At 43.8% G+C, this 18,993-nt stretch overlaps 2 protein-coding genes across 5 annotated transcripts in view; both read left to right on the top strand.

The window, feature by feature from the left end:
* Nucleotides 1-2,032, top strand: part of PRKAG2 (protein kinase AMP-activated non-catalytic subunit gamma 2) — a 234,775-nt gene extending 232,743 nt beyond the window's left edge. For 2 of the 3 annotated variants that reach the window (XM_061997050.1, XM_061997051.1), the window contains exon 13: nt 897-2,028. In XM_061997050.1, the coding sequence (XP_061853034.1) occupies nt 897-928 (32 nt within the window). In that variant the 3' untranslated portion in view covers nt 929-2,028. Of the gene's footprint in view, nt 1-896 lie in introns of all 3 variants that reach the window. The other variant, XM_061997049.1, reaches the window with a different exon arrangement.
* Nucleotides 2,033-8,408: 6,376 nt separating this feature from the next.
* The window catches only part of RHEB (Ras homolog, mTORC1 binding), a 42,074-nt gene continuing 31,489 nt past the window's right edge, over nt 8,409-18,993 (top strand). For both annotated transcript variants that reach the window (XM_061997060.1, XM_061997061.1), the window contains exon 1: nt 8,409-8,701. In XM_061997060.1, coding sequence (XP_061853044.1) covers nt 8,650-8,701 — 52 coding nt within the window. In that variant the 5' untranslated portion in view covers nt 8,409-8,649. The remainder of the gene's footprint in view (nt 8,702-18,993) is intronic.

Here is an 18,993-nt window from a genome sequence, read left to right as displayed (position 1 = left end):
ACTGCCTGACTTTAGGTTGGGATTTGTCTCCTGAAGTGAGGATATCTGTGGTGTAGGTTTCTTTGTAGAGTACAGAGTGTGATTTACCTCTTAAAAGTAGATGTCATATCCTAAGACTGTCCATTTTCACAGACTAGAAAGGAAAAATTATTGACAGGAAGGAATTAAAACTAGCCTCTGTTAGGAGAGGAGAATATCGGTTGTGATTTTAAAACTACATGTACTTGTTGAGTCTTTCAGTTTTTCACTATACACTATAAGTAGTAACTCCAGGTTGCTGGCAAGAGATTCTCATTCTCCAGAGTTGGTTGCTGAAGCCAAACTCACCACAGGGTTCAGTGGTTGCCCAGCATGGCTCTGGAGAAGAGTCTGATTGCTGTACAGTCCTGCTGAACAGGTCTCTCAGATCCCTGCTGTAAGCAGCATCTGCCGCCAAGCCAGGAAAAATGGGTACATCACCACCGTGTAGTTAAACTGAATTGTATAGTCTGTTCTCAAGCAGGACTTCATTTTTTGAGGCTATTAGGATGATTAAGCTTGGCCTCTGAGCTGATGGACAAGTTTGGGGTGTGGGTTTGGGATGTTTTTGATTGGATTTTTTTAAGTCAATTTTTGTGCTGGGGAGAATCTTCCAAAGCCACTTTCAGTAACTGCCCAGAAGAGTTCCTTAGAATACCTTACCGATGAAGTTGGGAACAATGGTGGCCTTCAGGCCTTCCTCGCTCTGTGGTTAGCATTTAGTGATCCTGTGGCATATCCTTTCTGAAGGGTGGCCAGCATTGAGACCTCGATAAGGTGGTGAGTCAAGGGTCCAGCATTTGGCACGAGCAATGCGTTTCCGGAAGCCAAGCGCCTTGCGTAAGGAGATCACATGTGCTTTCCTCTTCTCTTAACAGGTGCCAAACAGAAAGAGAGTGAAAGTGAATGACTGCTGTGAATGTACACGCCTTTGTAGGAGAACTTGAACAAAGTTTCTGGGTCAAGTATGTCTCAAGAAGAGTGACTGCAGTAGAACAGAGCAGGATGGTTGAGAATGTGTGTCGGGACTTAGTGATGGATGATGAGTCTCTTCCCCACAGTGATGTCGCAAAAAAAAAGCAGCATGACAAAAGCTTATGTTCCAATGTAGGCTTGTATTTCCAAACGTCTTCAGAACATTTGCTGGAAGACTTCACATGATGTCCTTCATTAAAATGCACTGTATTCTGAAACCTTTTCATTTTGTATTTGACAGAAGTCACTGGTCAGCAACGGATATATGTGACATAAGGCAAGTGTATGGCATATTCATATCATAGTGCCTTATGTCAAAATACAGCAATATGTCATCACTGTTGCCCATCACTGTCAAAGGAAGTGTTGTGCTAAATGAGACACTGTATTTGAATGTGAAAGTCTTTAAACCTAAAACCAAATCAGTTTCAGTTCTCATTAGATTTGTCATAAAAGCTGTAATTTGAATATCAGTAGACTTCTTTAAAACTTCAATGACAGTTTTGTGTTAAATGTTGCATTCTGAACGGAGATGTAAAACAAGACTGATTTTAAAAACAGCTTTATTTATTTTTACTTTCATGACAATTTTTTTACACATCTTTGGTGGATAGCTAAAATTTCACCATATCCATTAATAAACTGTTGATTGTTATACAAACAAGTGGGAGATTTTCTCATTATTTAAAGCTTTGGAGTCGCAGCAGCAGTGGCCTGTTGATCAGTCTGTATTACTTGAGCTGAAGACTTCAGAAGCACAGATCAGAAGTGCTCCGTACTGTAAAACAACAGGCACCGTGGAGGAGCTGAGGTGCCAGAGAAAAATATTTTCATCTGTATTAAAGTGTAAAACGATGTTTGTACAAGAAAACGGAAACTTTTTATTGTATATGATTTGTACAGAAGTGGAGGAGCAAGGAAAAGCTGTGGGGTGTTTGCTGATGTAAATGTACTGTAAAGTTTGAAGATGAGACTTTTCTAATTGTAGATTCTTGTAGATGGAAGAAATTAAACCCTACAACATCACTTTGGTTTTAGCGGTTCTTGCCAAGTTCTTTTGCATGTATAGATGTACGTGCATTTTGATTAGTGTCAACTATAGATACAGCAGCATTTTCTTTTTCCTTCAACTTTGAAGGTAGAGTAATGCAGGCAGGACTCACTGTGCTTCCAGCTTGAATACTGTTCTGCAACAGAGCAGTAAACTGACCTGTTGTTTTTCCATTTATAAACTTTGAGGTTAAAGGTCAACAATTTTCAGTTTGCTTATAAAATGTGAGGGGTTTAATAGTAATGAAAACTTGGTTCTTCAGAACTTTTCCACTTTCTGTAACAATTTGAATTTTTAACTAAATGCATGAAAATTTTCTTCTTATTGGTGTCTTTCATGTATAAAAACATCCCTGTAGTACATGGGGTGTCCTGTTCTCTTAGACTTTAGCTCACTTGCTTACTCTGTGGAAAACAGTGGCAAGTCTTCTCCAACCCCTTTTCTGACTGGGTAACATCAATTGAAATAGCTGGTTTGGCCTGTACTTCAGCCCTCTATTTGATGTATTTTTGAAGGTAAGGGTGGAACCTCACTGACAGGTACATTTTTATAGAGTTCATTTTTTAGCAGAAAGCCTTTTGGCCCTGGTCCATGCAGACAGCTTTGGGCCTGCCTGTAGAAATTAGTATGCAGAAAGCCAGGATGAGTTTGCAGTTTTTGAACAACCATGTAGCGACTTCCTATTTGAACATTATTACAAATGCTGTTCACACATTATGAACATAGGCCTGGCAAAATTATGGAATGATTATGGAGTGATACCAAACCGGACTTAGACTGTCTGGAATTCAGTTCTGAACTTTGTGATGAGGAGGGCTGCAGTGTAACTCTGTAAGCATGAACAACAGCAGTACTGGCCAAAAGGCATCCACTTGTACTGGCACAAACACCAGTGCTGATGCAGTAAACAAAACTGAAGAAACCATGTCACTTTTAATACAGATCAGCTTACTCCAGAGCTAGTAAAATGCTTATTGCAGGATCAGGGAGGGATGGGAATAAAGTACGGGAGGGTGAAGAAAGGAGGAGTGACTCAGCAGCACTGCTGCATGTACCAGATTAAAGTGACAGAGCAACTCAAGCTTTGATCTAGAACTCTACATGGCTTTTGTGAGGCCTCGGCTGTGGAAAAGCACAAATAAAATTTCAACTCCAGTTCTTGTCCATTTTCCCCCCAGGACAGGCAGCAGGCGGTACCTATAGATCTGTGACCACAGCATTGGCTCCAACTGCTCTCCATCCCAGCACCAGGACCATGCTGCAAACAGGGGTAGCAGGAAGCTTCCCCACAGCCTTCGCTGAAACCTGGGCAGTAGCATGGATGATCTTGAGGCTGTGATTCTGCAGAAGTGGGTTCTATTTTAACTAGATGGACCGTAAAGCACATGATTGACTCCTGGGCTTTCCCTCCCTCACCCAGCAAGAGGTGGCTGTGGAAGAGAGTTAATTTAAAGGGCTTTTTGGTCTTGTAAGGGAGCAGATTAAGTTGGGTTTTACCTACTCTGAATATTTTTAGCTGTTGACATATAAGAAAATGTTTCTCAGTAGACCTCAGCCATCAATATTTTTCATTATCTAGAAATGCTCTGAACTGAGGGAAAAAAACCCTTTCCAGGCATTGATCACTTGACTGATGAAAACATTTTTTTATTTTATTTCTGGAATCGTTTTAGTTAAGAGATCATGAGGTTCCCCTAGAATGGTACTTGCTGTTTACTGGGAGCTGAACTGCAATTGTTGTGTATCCAAGGAACATTAATCTTCTTTTACCAAGGAATATTATTCTCCTGGGAAAGAACCAGCCTCACTTTCTGAGACCTGAGCTCTTTTCCTGACAGCAGGCAAGAGGCATCAGACTGAAGCGGTTCCAGGACAACATGTTGCTTTGGGAACGTTTCTTGCTGTCTTTTGAGAGAACACAGGGTAAGTTGGAGTCCAGTTTTGGTCCAGTGAGAAGTGAAACGACATGTGCTAGCTCCTGTCATGCAGCAGGTTCTTCAACTGCTCACAGTGAGCTCTCCAGACAGTTTTAGAAATAACCAGTTTAATTAAAATATTTCTACAAACTCACACCTTGTGCTCCCATACTGAACCCATATTAAGGATAATTTCCAGAGTAAAATGTCAATTCTGAATAATGTAATGCTACCCCTATACTCACATCATGCATTTATGCAAAAAGAATGTTGTGCAGACACTACTTTTGCCTTATAACTTTAGGTCTTAATTGAAATGTAGTTTTGAAAGTTGCTCTCTTTGTACCCATGTGGTTTATGATGGCTAAACCAGACCTGCTTCCACTGAAGGGAACGAGGACAGGTGCTCATACATCAAACATTCCTTTAGGGAAAAAGTATCTTTAGAGCATGTCCCTGGCTGTTGCATAACAGGAGCTGCGGGGCATTAGCTCATGACGTCAGTAGCCCCTGAGAACTGAGTAATTAGTTCTCCTCTTACCAGCATACCTGAGTATTGGAAAAGGCAGGAGGAAGTAGGAACAAGCGTAAGATTGAACTGGATGTACTTTGTAACCTCTGTGGGCAGCAAAGTCAGTGCTGTACTTGTGGAAGCATACTCGGTGCAAACACCAGACACTTCACAAAACTCCTTGGGAAGGTCCCTGTTTGCCAGAGGACAGAGCTGGTAATTATACTGGTAATTGCTGTTACAGGCATGGAACATACAAGTCAGAGCTGTGCAGCATTTAGAATCAGAGTTGCAGTGTGTTCATGGCTTTGCAGTGACTGAGAGTCATATTTGACTCGAGTGACATTTACTCTGAAATTCCTCATGTTTTTTCCTGCATCTCAAAAAAGAGAGGAGCAGCAAGAGAAACTTGTTCCGTTGTTGCAGCCTCCCCCACGTTTCACCGCATACTCCTACTTCATTGGTGCTTGCAGTTCTCCCTTTAAGCATTTTCTCTTTCAGAACCTAGGCTTTACCTGATTCATTGACTATGTCTGGTTTTAACTAATTTACAATAAAACTAATGTAATTTATCATCTGAACTGATGCAAAGGCTATGTTGGGTCTGAATATCTGGTGAAGTGAGATACAAATCAGGCCTGGAATACAGCCGGTGTGTAGGTGCATGGTGTATGGACACCACCTGTCTCAAAGTTCTCTGGCTGCCTTTGTAGTTCTCAGCACATCTTGAAAACACCATAGATGCGAAGAAGCTGAAGTACGACCAGGGAATGCACAGGCACAGCTGTCACAGCTATGAACACTGTCCACAACCTGAACATCACAACCTGATCATCAGAATTTCAGCAAAAGGCTGCTCAGCCCTGAAGATAGAAATGGTAGGAGCTCATGTAATGCACGATGCCCTGCTTGGACAGTGGCAGCCAAAGGCCTCCTCACCCTCTCACTAGAGTGCTTCGAGAAATGTTTAAACCGTGTGGGCAGGAAAAATGCAATAAGACCTGCCTAACTGCTATCCAGATCCTCTCCTCCCTGCTTGAGCACACACTCCCTGTGTGAGTAGCAGCCCCCAAAGACCACGCAGCAACACTGCCAAGTCCTAGAGCATGGAGAAAGGACAAAGTTCCCTGAAAGCTCTGTATTTGCCTGCATTTCCAATGTCCCAGTTCACATAGAAGGAAGCACTTTCGTGATCCTGATTATTAGTAAGGATTATTAGCCAATTCTTTTCCACAGGACCCGTGAAAGAAACTCGTTTTTTCTGCAAGTTTAAAAAACATCTGTGCTCAGGAAAGATGAATTGTGTGTTCCTGGTGCGATGCAAGCCGAGCAAGCGTGGAGGATATCCCAGTGTGGGACAACCCTATCACAACTGCAGGCAGTAAATAAGGCAGCTGAAGGAGGGGAACAAAAGCCCTGCAGGGGTGAGCGTCTAAAGGAGTACAGAGTGAAGAAGTTCACAGAAACAAAACAGATAAGCATCCAAAAGGTGAGCAAGATAAGAAAAAGTGTGAAAGATCTAATCAAGGTGTAATGGAGGGGGCAAACCCAGCAAGGATCACAAATAATACCAAAGTTTATGACTCTGGGCATGTTGCAAGTTATGAATGTATGTTCTGAAAACACGTTTCAGTGCTGAAAAGCACAGGGCTTAAATAGCACAGGCAGGTGATGAGAACTGTAAGAATATGGAAATTGAAAGCCTAACTACCATAAACTTGTGTTTCCAGATACATTTAGATCACGGAAAGGTATCATCTTCAGTTCCTTCAGTCCTCTTGCTCAGTAAATAGCCCAAATTTTGGACCAGGGCACGATTCCAGAAGGAGCAAGTGCAAAGATGACAGCACTGCTGCAGTGATACACATGGGATGGTCCTAGTTATGGCTACTGCAATCTTTGTGTCTTTTTAAAACAAACTTACATCCTTGAAAACACAAGGCAAAAAGGAACACCTTGATCTGCATCAGGCAGGACAGAGCCACCATGCATCTTGGAGAGCTTGGGACAGGATCAGTGCTCAAAAAGGCAAGATTTCTATATGGTACTCTGGTTCTGCATGTCCATCAAATCCATTCAAGTGACAGGGTTGCACCAATCCCTCCAGTGTGGTACTCTGAGAAGTGGGAACCTCTGCCGTACTGAGTGGAAAAGAGAGGCTGGAAGAGGAGAGCACAGAATATCCACCACAGCCATCAGCGACAAAGGACCTTGTTAATACCTTGTTAAATAAACCTTGTTTTCTTTTGAAGTAACTATCCTTTCTTCGAGTACCTACTCACTAATAGTCATTGTACCTGCTGTTCCATAGGCTACCTCTCCTGTGAGGAGAGGCTGAGAGAGCTGAGGTTGTTCAGCCAGGCCTTAGAGCAGCCTTCCAGTGCCTAAATGGACTTGGCGAAGGAAATAAAGCTGGAGAGGGACTTTTTACAAGGGCCTGTAGTGACAGGATAAGGGGTAACAGCTTCAAACCAACCAAGGATAAAGTGAGATATTAGGAAGAAGCTTTTCCCTGTGAGGGTCGTGAGGCACTGGCACAGGTTGCCCAGACGGGTTGTGGCTGCCCCTTCCCTGTAAGTGCTCAAGCACAGGTTGGATGGGGCTTGGAGCAACTTAGTCTCGTGGAGGGTGTCCCTACCTATGGTGGGGTGGTGGGGAAGGTGATTGGAACGAGACCTGTAAGATCCTTTCTGTGATCCTAAGATTCCCGGTCTTCAAGATACTATAATCCTAAAGATGAAAGGTACAATCACACTATCTCCAAAAATAACTTCCTTACAGCTTGTTTGCTCCTTCAGAAGCACATTGGTTTTGTCTCAATAGCATTCTTTTACTTCAGTTCCCTGTATTCTTACGGACTAGATAAATCCTAGTAAATAGGAGTGGTTGAGATCAGAGAGATGATCCATCGCCCTTAGTATCAAGCTGTTAGGCTGGTTTAGTTTTATCATTTGTACCCAGGCATAACTGCATGTTATCAGTGTATCCCCAAACGACACAAGGTGCACATAGAAAACCCTATTTTTTTTTCCTATGTAATGCTCATTTTCCAAGAAAACGTGGAACGAGTAAACATTACCAGTAGTGTATACAAGCCAAACTGCAGCAGAGGAAAGAAAAAGGGTCATTCATGTTTTTCTCCCTTAAACTCTGCATCCTTTAAGTGCCACAGTCACCATTAGCACACGCAGCACCAAGGGGAAGAGTCAACACCGCTTGGATCTCAGAGCCGACGGCTTTTCTCCACGCACATGCACTCCCTCCATTTCCACTCCGCCGGCAGCCCTTCACAGCTGCTCACACTCGACGCGTCCCCAGCAGTTATCTGCGAACGATCTGAAGATGCGCGGAGTCAGTTTTAAACAAAAGTCTCGACCGGGTGCAGTAACGTGTTTCGGGACAGGCGGCCCAGAGGCGACGTCCTGCAGGCCTTCAGGGTCAACAGGCCGCGACGGCTGCCCGGGGCCCGACACACCGTTCCGCCACTCGACATACAGACACACAGACAGCGAAGAGCGCGTCGGGAGCGGCCGTTCCCCGTCCGCCGGCGCTGCCGCCCTCCCGCCGCGGAGCCGCCCGAGCCGCTGTAAGGCGGCGCGCGCCGGCCGTTACGGCCCCCGGCGCGAGGCGCAGCTGCCGCCCCCCCAGGCAGCGGCGCGCGCAGCCTCCGCCCAATCCGCAGCCCCGCTCGCCTCCGCCCGCCTCCGCCCGCCGGCCCCGCCCCTTTCTTTGAACGCCGTGTTCTACCGCAGCCGCCGCTCTTGGCCAATAGCCGCCCGCCTTGCCGCGACGCCGCCCGATCGGCGGGCGCGGGGCGGGGCGAGGGGTGGGGGAAGGCAGGCATGACGCAGCGAGTTTTTCCGCTGGCGGCGCCTGGCGCGGGCGTTCGGTGCCTCGGCGGCCGCTCGGGCCTGTGACGCGTGACGCACAGGTACGTGAGGGGCTGGCGAGCCCGGCGGTCACGTGGGGCGGGCGCCTCCGCTGCTGCCAGGCGCCGCGAGTCCCGTGCGGTCGGGCCGCCGCTCCGCCGCCCCTCCCCCTCTCTCCTTCCCTCGCCGCATGTCGCTGGCGGCGCGCCCCGCTCCCCATCAGCCGCCCGCCGCCTCTTCCTCTACTGCCGCCGCCGCCGCAGCTGCTGCCGCCGCCCTTGATGTGGTTCGGGACCGGGCGGGGAGAAGATGCCGCCGTCCAAGTCCCGCAAGATCGCGATCCTGGGCTACCGGAGCGTGGGTGAGCGCGGGGCGCCGCCGCGAGGGGGGGAGGCGAGGTGGGTGTCGGGGCGGCGGTGCTGTGCCGTGCCGTGCCCCGGGGCGGGCGGGCCGGGCCGTCCCGGGCTCCGCAGCGCCCCCCTGCCCGCCCGCGGGAGAGCGCGCCCGGCCTGACGGGCCCCGCCGCATCGCCCTCCCCCGCGGCAGCAGGTGCAGCGATGGGGAGGGGAAGGGAAAGGAAGGGAGGGCCGCCCCGCTTCCCGCCGCCGGGAGCGCGCAGCCGCGGCGGGCGGGCCCCGCCATGGCGGCTCCGCAGCGCGCTGCGGGCCCGGTGCTGGGGGCGCGGGGCCGCCGTGCCCTTAATAGGAAGTTTCAGACCCCGCCCGGCCTGGCGCCGCGGTCCCAGCCAGAACAGCTCCCAGCTTCCCGAACGGTCGCCCTGAAAAAGTGGGGCGAGGGGAAAGGGGGGTTCGTGAGGTGATTCCTGCCCTGTCAGGGGCTGTCGATCTGTCTGTCGGGCGCTGGCAGCTTCCCCCGAGGTGCCCCATCACCCTCGTCGCCGCTCCTGGGGAAGGGGGTTCCCGCCAGGCGCCCTCGGCGCAGGTGGCTGCCAGCCCGTGGGATTGGTAAGGGATGCAGCGCGGCCCGGGAGCGCTGGCTCGGGGAAGCAGTGGTCTGGCTCCTCACAGGTGCACTCCTGTGGAGGATTCGGAGCCTGTTGTGAAATGCTGTGGAGAAAGCTGGTTCATCTGTTCCTATTTCTGAATGGTTTTTTATGTTCTTTTTCCAGATCCTTAGAGAGGTTCAGCAGTTTAGCGAGGCCAGCTGCCTGGCCAGCAGTAGTGGCGGAGTGGGGTTGTATTCTCTCTACGATGTCCCCAGCACAGAATTCTGTGGTTCTTGCAGGGTGCCACTTGTGCAGTCCAATGTGGACTGATGGACGCTGGGGAACCTCCTGGAAGCGCCCAGCACAAGTCTGTAGTTGCTGACAGTGGTTTTGTTCTGTAGCCGCCTATACCTGTAATCCTTTCTCCTCATATGTTCACTATCTTTGATGGAAAAGCGTTTCAGATGTTTCAGCAGTCGGGCTCATAAGACAGAGGGGAATAAGCCATAGTACAGCTGATCATAATACAAACTTGGTTGATCAATGTGGAAGATAAAGCATGGTTGGAAAAAGAAAGAAGATGCTATAGAGTGGTGCTGTGAAAGAGCGGGGTTTTTTACCTTAATATAGTTGCTGAATCAGTATTCTGTTTTTTGTTGTGCACTGGAAAGAACCCTTAAAACCCTTTTGAAAGAAGAGGAAAGCTAAAGAAACAGAGCTGTTTCTTGGATTTTATGTGTAACTGCAGCCTGACCTTGAGACAGAATGGTTAGAACAGGGTGATGAATTTGTCTAGTCCTTAAAAGGACTTTTCATAGTATATTTACCATCACTTGTTGCATCTGTTTCATCGTCCCTCTGCTTTGTTACAGTTTTTTTTGTCTTTTTCCTGTGCTCTGGTGAAAACAAGCAATAGACAGCTAAGTGGGAAGCAAGAATGCTTGAAATGCTGTCCTTTAGAAGCTTATGACGAACACTGGCTGTACTGTTGGTCTTTTCGTCTGTTGACAGTGGCAAGCAGAAGTAAAAAATATCAACTGATAATAGTGTGTATATGCAGTTGAGGAAAACCAGAAGAAAACATACTGTTAACCCAGTTAGTATTGTTTTGAGCAATAGTACTCACACAGAAAGGATATGAGAAAAGTTACCTAACATCTGCTAAGACCTACTGCTGAACTTCTTCAACTAAGGTTTTCTGAGACTAGTGCAGTGTTTGGCCTGATGGGACAAGCTCAGTTTTATTAGGGCAGCTGCAAGTTTATGAACGCAGGGTTGAGAAAAAAAAAATCTGGTTTGCTTTATAGTTTTGCTTTCATTGTCCTCGATAATTCTGTGTTACCTCTTAGGTAAAACATTTTGCATGTTAAAACTGCAGAAGCATTAGATTTCTAGGCAAATATGTTAGGGCTCAAGCACAAGAAATGGCTCATTAGAGCCTTAATTCTATCTTGTAAAGCCGTTAAAAACAAGGAAGTTAACTATGAGGTATCGACTGCTTATACAAGTGCCTCCTGAAGTCTAGGAGGAGTCTTGCTTTGTTTTATAATGGAAATAATATTACTTGAACCCTGAGTAAGAAAGGATCTAATCATCTCTTCTTGGGGCAAGCTTTTTGGTGGCCAAAAATGAAGAACGTTTCTTCTGGGGAAAATGCAACATTTACATTGAGTTAATGTTCTTTAGCGTGGGGAATAATTCCAAAACATGAAGGATTAGAAGGAATTGATTTTTTTTAATTTTTTTTTCATCTCCTTCTACAATTAGGGAGCTACACTGCTTTGCTGCGGATGTTAGTATTGACCCTGGAATGAGGGAGGCTAACTCTGGTAAATTGTGTTTACAATTTTATGGGTGAAGTGTAAACGCTGTAGGTGACCTGCCGTGGGAAGCTTTGCGCTCTCCTTGTAATTCGTATGGTGTTGGAGCTGAAGCTAATGAGGAAATGGGGAGCTTTTTTTGCTGTGTCTCTCTCAGTTACGTGTTGAAATAACTGGGTTTCGATGATATATTTGAAGCAATGAGCTGTTCCCTACAGTTGATGATTCAACAATTTTGCAGATCTTTCGGGTTATGAATGTGTATAGCAATGGGCATGCATGTCCTACCTTGGGAATTCATGAAACGGAGTCTGAGTCTTGTACTGGCTTCACACTAAGCCGTGGTTTCTTTTGTTTGCTATAAATCTCATTCTTATCCCAGTGCTGTTGTCTATAGACTAGAGGGTGGGAGTGGTGTTCTGATATAATAGTTCTCAGAAAATTCAGGAGTCTACTTGTTTGAATACACTCCCTCTATCTTTCAACACTGCCATCAACCCTTTCATATGTGGAACAAGTATTCTTTGCTGATGGGAGAGATCATGGGAAGCCTTATGAATTTCCTGGCAGATACATTTTCTGAGATGTAGACAGAGCAATTGCCAGAAATTTGAGGACTTGTTTTTTGGTGAAGAAGGCTGATGGTGTGTGGATACAGCGTACGGGTTGTGGCATGACACTAGGCAAAAATTACACAAGAATGTCTCCTTTGAGTTTTGCTTAGGCTTAAATCAGTGTAAGTTAAATTCCATGATGTAAGAGTGCTTATCTCAGTGAAGTTCTGAGTAGAGATCGTGGGGATTTCACACCGAAATCTGATATTTTCACAATGGAAGGAACTTGACTTTGATTAATGTTTAATAAGTGATCAGAGTGGACTAGTTACTTACAATTTCATTCTGGAAAAAACATCTGATTTATGCCTGATAAAGCATAACATTTTAGAGAGTTACTGCCTTCACTACAAAGAGTCATCATGTTTCTATTTTGGTCATAATGTATCCCAAATACATTTGGAAAGTGGATTTGCGTGCAAGTAAAACAAACTAAGAATTTCTGAATCTCTTCAGAGTAACAGGCACGCTTAAAAAGTAGCGTATGGTTGTCCAAAATGCTTTGTGCTCAGTTTGGTTCTTTTTTTCTTTTTAGAAGTAATGTGCAAATTCAGACCACAGATGTATGTATGAATGAAGAGGTTTCTTAGATCATCTTGTAAAGTAGCTTAACTGCTGTGCTTCTCTATATTATCTGGATCAGCTACTTCAGTTACAGGTTGCTGTCTATGCCTGATTTGGTTTTTGCTGGTCATATAACATGCGCTGCTGGTTTTACACACTTACTTGAAGAAACCAAAATCCTGTTTCTGAATTTCAGACATTCAGACTGATGATCTGAAAACGATCCATTACAAATGGTCAGTTTGTAGCTCTGGGGGGTAGATCCAGTTTAGTTAGTGAAGACTTACCTATTTTCTTCCCAAGCTAAATAAATCAACTCTTGTTGTGTAGGTGGAAAGCAGTCCACACTGCAGGCAAAAGTAGTTATGGTCTGTGTCTGTAGCATGTGGGTAGCAAAAAAACTGTGATGGAACAAAATTATCTGTCGAGGTTAGATTTTATATAGGAAGGCTTCCAGGTGGTTGTGTGAAACTAAAAAATGCTTCTCTCCCTTCCCGCCTTTCTTGAAAGCAAGTAAAGCAGAAAAAGCAGTACCTCTAATATTCTGTAAATGGTAAGAATAATGGTTATGGAAAAGGTAGGTGCTGGTTTTGGGACCACAAGTTACTTGAATATTAGGTGGTTTATATTGTTAAATGGAGCCAGAGACTCTGCTTTTTGCTTCTGAAAGATGGCATCTGTTCACACAGTAGTACACTGCCCTGAGGAGGTATCCCTTTGATATAGGACGGAGGGAAGTGGTAATTTTAGCAGGCGATAAATTGCCTGTGTAAATGTCAAGAGAGAAGGAATGGAGAAATTAGTGCTGTCGTGTGCTGTAATTTGGTTTACAGAATTGGTCGTGTCTGCAACACTGGAAAGCCTGAGATTTAACAGGAAAATTGAGTGTTTCAGGATCCAGCTCATACCAAAGGTTAAAATTTTGCCGACTCTATAATAAGTGCCAAGATTATTTTCATAGCATTTCTCTCATTAGTGCTGCATTTGCTCTACCAGGGTGCAACAGTGCTACTGAAAGGAAAGATTGCAGCTAATAAGGGACTGAAATGATGCTGGAAATGACGGCTTTAATTGTGTTTTGGTGTGACTGACTACACTGTTCAACAGTGGAAGTTGCTACAGCGCATTTGATAGCGGTAGCTGGAAGCGCTAGAGACAGCCTGTTCAGCTGTAATATCAAGCCACAGTAGGGTTATTTGAGGACATCGTTCCAGAATTAACTCTTAAATTGCCTTCTCTGCTCTCTTAATGGTAACACATGCAGGTTTTGCTTGTATATTTGAGTATTCTGGTATTTTATTAAACAACTTAAGAGTTAATATCAATGGGAGAAACCAAATGAAATGTAGATTCTGTAATTTATAAGCTATATAAAATTGAAGCTCTTCATTTAGATCTGCTGTTCTGGGTAAACCAACCACCTCTGCAGTATACAGTGCTGCGGAAACTGAGCTTAACCACTGGTTTGGGATTAGAAGAGCAGGCTACAGTGTAATAAGCGACCCATTATGATTAACTTCCTGTAGCTCTCCTGAAGGTGATGTTCAAGGACGTATTTTAAAAACTACTTGACTTAATTATGTATTCAATCCAAAATCGAAACAGCTTCTCTGTGGGATGTTCATAATGCACTCAAGCTCTGCAAGTCCTGCATGAGTCAAAATTGCTTGGTGTCATCTGAAATTATGCGAAATCAGAAGCTACAGCCGTGAAGTGTGGTATGTAAAAACATGAAGCTGCTCTTGTTGGTTAAGGATCTGCCTCCTGAAGGACTTGAGAGATTTCCTTTTGTTCTCCAAGGCTCATATTTTAAGTGAATGGCAAATTTGTTTTGAATTTGATAATGTGAGAAATTAAAATGTGCTTCCTGAATTTTGGGGGTAGTTGTTGCTTAAAATTTCTCTCTTCCAGTCCTGTTCAGGATACTTGCCTTCCTCTGTGGTTCTTGCACATTGATGGCAGCTCTCCTGCAAGTAAGAATATATGGGACGTGGAACATGTCCCATGTTGCCTAACAGATCTCTTAACAAGTCCTATTATTGTTTTACCAAAACCGTATGAACGTGAGCCACTAAAGATTATATTTCCTTCTTGAGAGACACAGAGTACGGTGGATACTGAATTGTTTTTTATGAGGCAAAAGATGTTTGTATTGAACTTGCAACAAGGACATAAACTGAGGCAGTTTTTTGAACATAGTGCTGAAATGGGCTTCCAGGGGCAGAAGATCTTCTCAAGAGATGTCCCTGCCACTTCTCTTTTTTAATTGCCATGTAATGAAAGCAGATGCAAATGAACGATACAGGGTGGAGCTTCTGTTGGCAGAAGTCTAATCTAATCACAGCTGATCTTGCACAGTGACTGTAAGTCTCACCATCCTTCCCCTACTACCTTCTTCCCACCACCCCCACCTCCCTCATCCACCACTGTTGTGCTGGAAGGCTGGTCACCAGCTTGGGAAACTGGTTTCTTTGAAAAGTAAAGCAACCAGAAGTAGAAGTTTTCATACTGGTCAGCTGATTGACTCTGAAAGTGCAACCCTGACAGAGGAAACAGGATCAGGAATGTGAGAGGTGGAGTAGGCTCTTTGTGGCCATGCAGACTTTACTTCAGTCAGATCTGTTAAGAAACCACATCTGTATTTTCCTCTGCCACTTAAGATAAGAGTGAATGCTTTTTTGTGAACTTTCAATAGCAGGCCTTTTGAACTCTGTAGTTTTCTTGAGTGAAAAAAGTAGCCTTGTGAAGGTAGTGAAATGTGAATGAGGGAACCATTAAGAAATCCAGCTTTTCAAGCTTTTTATTTAAATAACTTTCTGTAGTCAAATCTAATAATTTCATGCAGAATTAAGGAAAAAATAAGATGTTTGATCTGGAGTAAATCTACACCTTGTTCTGAAATCTTCAATTTCTGCTCATGCTTCAAGCAGTATTATCTGGAATTTTCAGGAAGTGCAGGGTAGATGCTGCAGTGTGTCAAAGCCAAAGCTCCAGACTACAATCGTATCATTTAGATTGGTTGATAGAGATTGGAAGAGATCTTTAAGACACTTGTGTCCAACTATAAACCTAGCACTGCCAAGTGCACCACTAAATCGTGTTCCTAAGTGCTACATCTACATTAAATACTTCTGGGAATGGTGATTCAACCACTTCCCTGGACAGCTTGTTCCAACACTCAACAAGCCTTTCTGGGAAGAAATAGTTCCTAATATCCAATATAAACCTTCACTGGCACAACTTGAGGCCTTGTCTTGTTCTATCACTTAAGTTGTGAAAAGGGACCTGCACCCACTTTACTGCAACATATACAAATAATCACCTCTTGGCTCCCTACTTGGAAGACCAGTGGAAACAAGTGACTCTCTTCTTTTTCAGTGTTTGCTAGGATACCCTACAAGATGTGTTTCCTGCAAGTACTTGGTTGACTCGTGAGACTGGTTCACTCCTCATTTAGTTTTATGTATTTATTGACACTGTTGCAGCATATGATGATTTACAACTACTACATCCGTTCATGTGCACTGCTTCTCCTCAGTTTACTTTATACACTTTGATTGCTGTCCATGGTAATTTTAAATGTAGTTGTATGAAGGATGTGGGATGAGACAGTGGTGGGAAAGGTAGTGGTATAAACAGATGGTACAAGTTCTCAAAGTGCAGGGGTTTGGATTATCAAGCATGATGTGCCAGTCAAGATCAAAACAGGACAAGCAAAGAATAGCTTGAGCCTTGGGGGCTCCTGCAAAGGGGAAGACTACTTGGAATTTCTTATGGGACTTCTTCCTTGAATTATGACTAGAACATGAGGAGGAAATTGTAGCAGTTTAATTCAGATGAAATCCTTAAGAGTGTATGAAAAATGGCCAAAGATTAATCTTTTGAGATGTAAGAGGGAGTGATTGCTGAAGAAGGCCTTTTAAAGAACAAAAGACCCTAATGTGTGGCATTCAGAAGACTTGTTCAGAAAAGTTGCAGTGCTTCTGTGTTAGAGAGATGAACTGAAGATATTTGTGGTTCCCCTATAGTTATACTTTGAACAGAGAAGTTTCTTTTCAACTCTTTTACGCTGAGCCTTAAAGAATGGGAAATTAATGCTTCCGGAATGTTTATCGGTATCCTTAGGTATTTCAGATTACAGGAACCAGAACAGCATGCATGACAAATGTTAGCTAGTTATTTGTATTCTGTGGAGTTAAATGAATTTTAATTTGGAAAAAGAGGGAATATATAAGTGGTCTTCAGTGTGGGGGTGTGAGCTTGTGCAAGTGTAATATGAAATTATGATATGAAAGTGTCTCTTGACAACGTTGTCTTTTGAGTTAGTGGGGTACATCTGTCTAGCTTCAACAGCTTGTCAGATTGTATTGCCAAAACTTCATTCAATGTGTACGACCTCTTTTAAAGATACTCTTGCTATATGCAAAAGAGCTGGGATGCATAATGTGTAGGAAAGCTCCATTAAATCTGTCCTACAAACTGTCAAAACAAGCGCTTGACATTAGTGTAATAAAGTGTATGTTGCTTTAAGCCTTAGATCCTCCGTTAATAACAAATTCTTGGTGTTCTAAAATCTGTTTCAAAATTAACATTTTTAATTAAAACTGGAAGTTTCTGCTTTGTGCATATTAACAAGCATTGTGTTTCTTGGCTTGCTGCTGGACCTTCTTCTGCATTGCTTTCTTGGAAATGTACATTTCTAATACCTGTTGTACTTAACCTGTATGATTTGACACTGGTGAATAAATCCTAAAGAAATGTGTTAGTTGTGTTGTTTTAACATTTTCATGTTTGGAGAAAAAGGTAGTAAAAAATCTTGGTAAACCTCTTGTGGTTGCTAAACTGTAGTCTAAAGCTTGGTTAAATGTAAGGTAACTAAAGGTTTTCTGAACGGCAAAGTTAGGAAGAAGTCGTCTGAATGTTTCAAAATCATATTTTTTATACATATATATCAAGGAGTTGTATAAATGCCTAAGTCATTTTTTCTGCTTGTCCTTCCTCAACTGCAAAATATCTTCTGTCCCTAAGTGTGATGGTAGGACAGAGTAGGAGTTGAAAGTAGAACTTCCAGAACTGTTCCAATGACTAGCTTGTTGAGATTTCTTCTAGATGAGTGTCTTGGATGATGTTCCTAAGCCTCGTGTTGCGTTGTGCTTTGTCACAACCAACTGCTGTGAGCAAGTGTCGAGGTTAGGAGAAGAGGGGACAACACAAGGAGGAGTGGATGGACCCAAATTTTAAGGGCAGCTTAATGTGGGGAAAGTTGGCCTTGCCTCTTCACTTCTTACGGCATGGGAATGTGGAAACTAAGAAAGCATACAGGTTATTTCCCAAGTAGTCAGGCTGAGGAAGTAAGCAACTTGTCTTCTCTGTACCTATGGTAGTTTTTGGCCCTTGACCTATTAGCCCATGGTAGTTGACACTTTATCCATTTTTGCCAAGTAAATGTGATGTTAATTTCTTAAATACCGTTTAAAATAGATTTTCATATTATCAGGATTTATTGACAATTTAACTGGATAATAACAGAGTAATAATCACTATTGCACTTAGATAATTTGATTTGCAGACAGATACAGCTCTATCTCTTGAAGGTTGGCTTGAAGTTTGCCTTCAGCTTGATCAGTCAACTCCTTGTCTACCTTGCATGGTTGTGCTAGCAGAGCACTGGGGCTGGACTGGCAGGAAGACACTTGGCTGGTGAAAGGCAGTCTAAATGGAAAAATCGTTCACTATCAGATTGCAACGTTATCATCTATTATCTCCTTGGGCTATTTTCATGTCGTTGGGGGAAGGTGGGAATGGGGTGGGTATTTGGGTCTGTTTTTTAAAAAAAGTGTTCTCTTCTTCCTTGCAAAGATCAGGGTTCTGTATTGTGACCTTTTTGTACTAGACAGGATAAAAACTGAGAATAAAAAAAGAATCATACCTGAAAACTCTTAACTTGAAGTATACACTAGTAAGAAATCCAGCTGGATGTCATGACATGCAAGAAGTTCATATTATGATGCAGTAAGCAAGGGTTACATAGCTTATCTTCTCTGCCCTGTGGCAAAATCAACTGTGTCACTTTATATCTGATGAATCTTCAGCTTAAATTCCCTTAAAATTTCCCAAGATTGAGAGCCCTAATGATTCTCCCGATACTCTGTATAGTGTTGTCCCAGAGTCATTTTTTTCTGGTGTCTTATCCACATCTGTCACGCCATGATTTTAGAATATTATTATTTGAAACCTTCCTTCCTGTTAACAGGTTGTCCTTTCTATTCAGAGGCTACTCTGTTAATGTTGATTGGATATGTTATTGAAGACGGCTTGCCATCAGAGTTGGTTACTAACTCCAGCTATATCAAGTGCTGTGGTATGAAGATGGCATTTAACAGACTGGGGGGCATTTATTAATCAGTTGAACAAAGCCACAAAGGAGAGGAACTTGCATGTTACACAGAATGAACATGGAAGATGCCTATAAAGTTGATTCAAAGAAAATCTAGAATTGCGTTGGTGGAGAGACAACAGTAACCTACAGAATCATAAAATGTTAGGGGTTGGAAGGGACCTTCAGAGATTTTCTAGTCTACCCCCCCTGCAGAAGCACGTTCACCTAGATCAGGTTGCATAGGAACATGTCCAGGTGGGTCTTGAAGACCTCCAAGGAAGGAGACTCCACACCCTCCTTGAGCAGCCTGTGCCAGGGCTCCCTCACCCG

Source organism: Colius striatus, chromosome 5 (genome assembly GCF_028858725.1).
Source record: "Colius striatus isolate bColStr4 chromosome 5, bColStr4.1.hap1, whole genome shotgun sequence".
NCBI classification, from domain to species: domain Eukaryota; kingdom Metazoa; phylum Chordata; class Aves; order Coliiformes; family Coliidae; genus Colius; species Colius striatus.
This window is presented reverse-complemented; position numbering and strand designations above follow the sequence as displayed.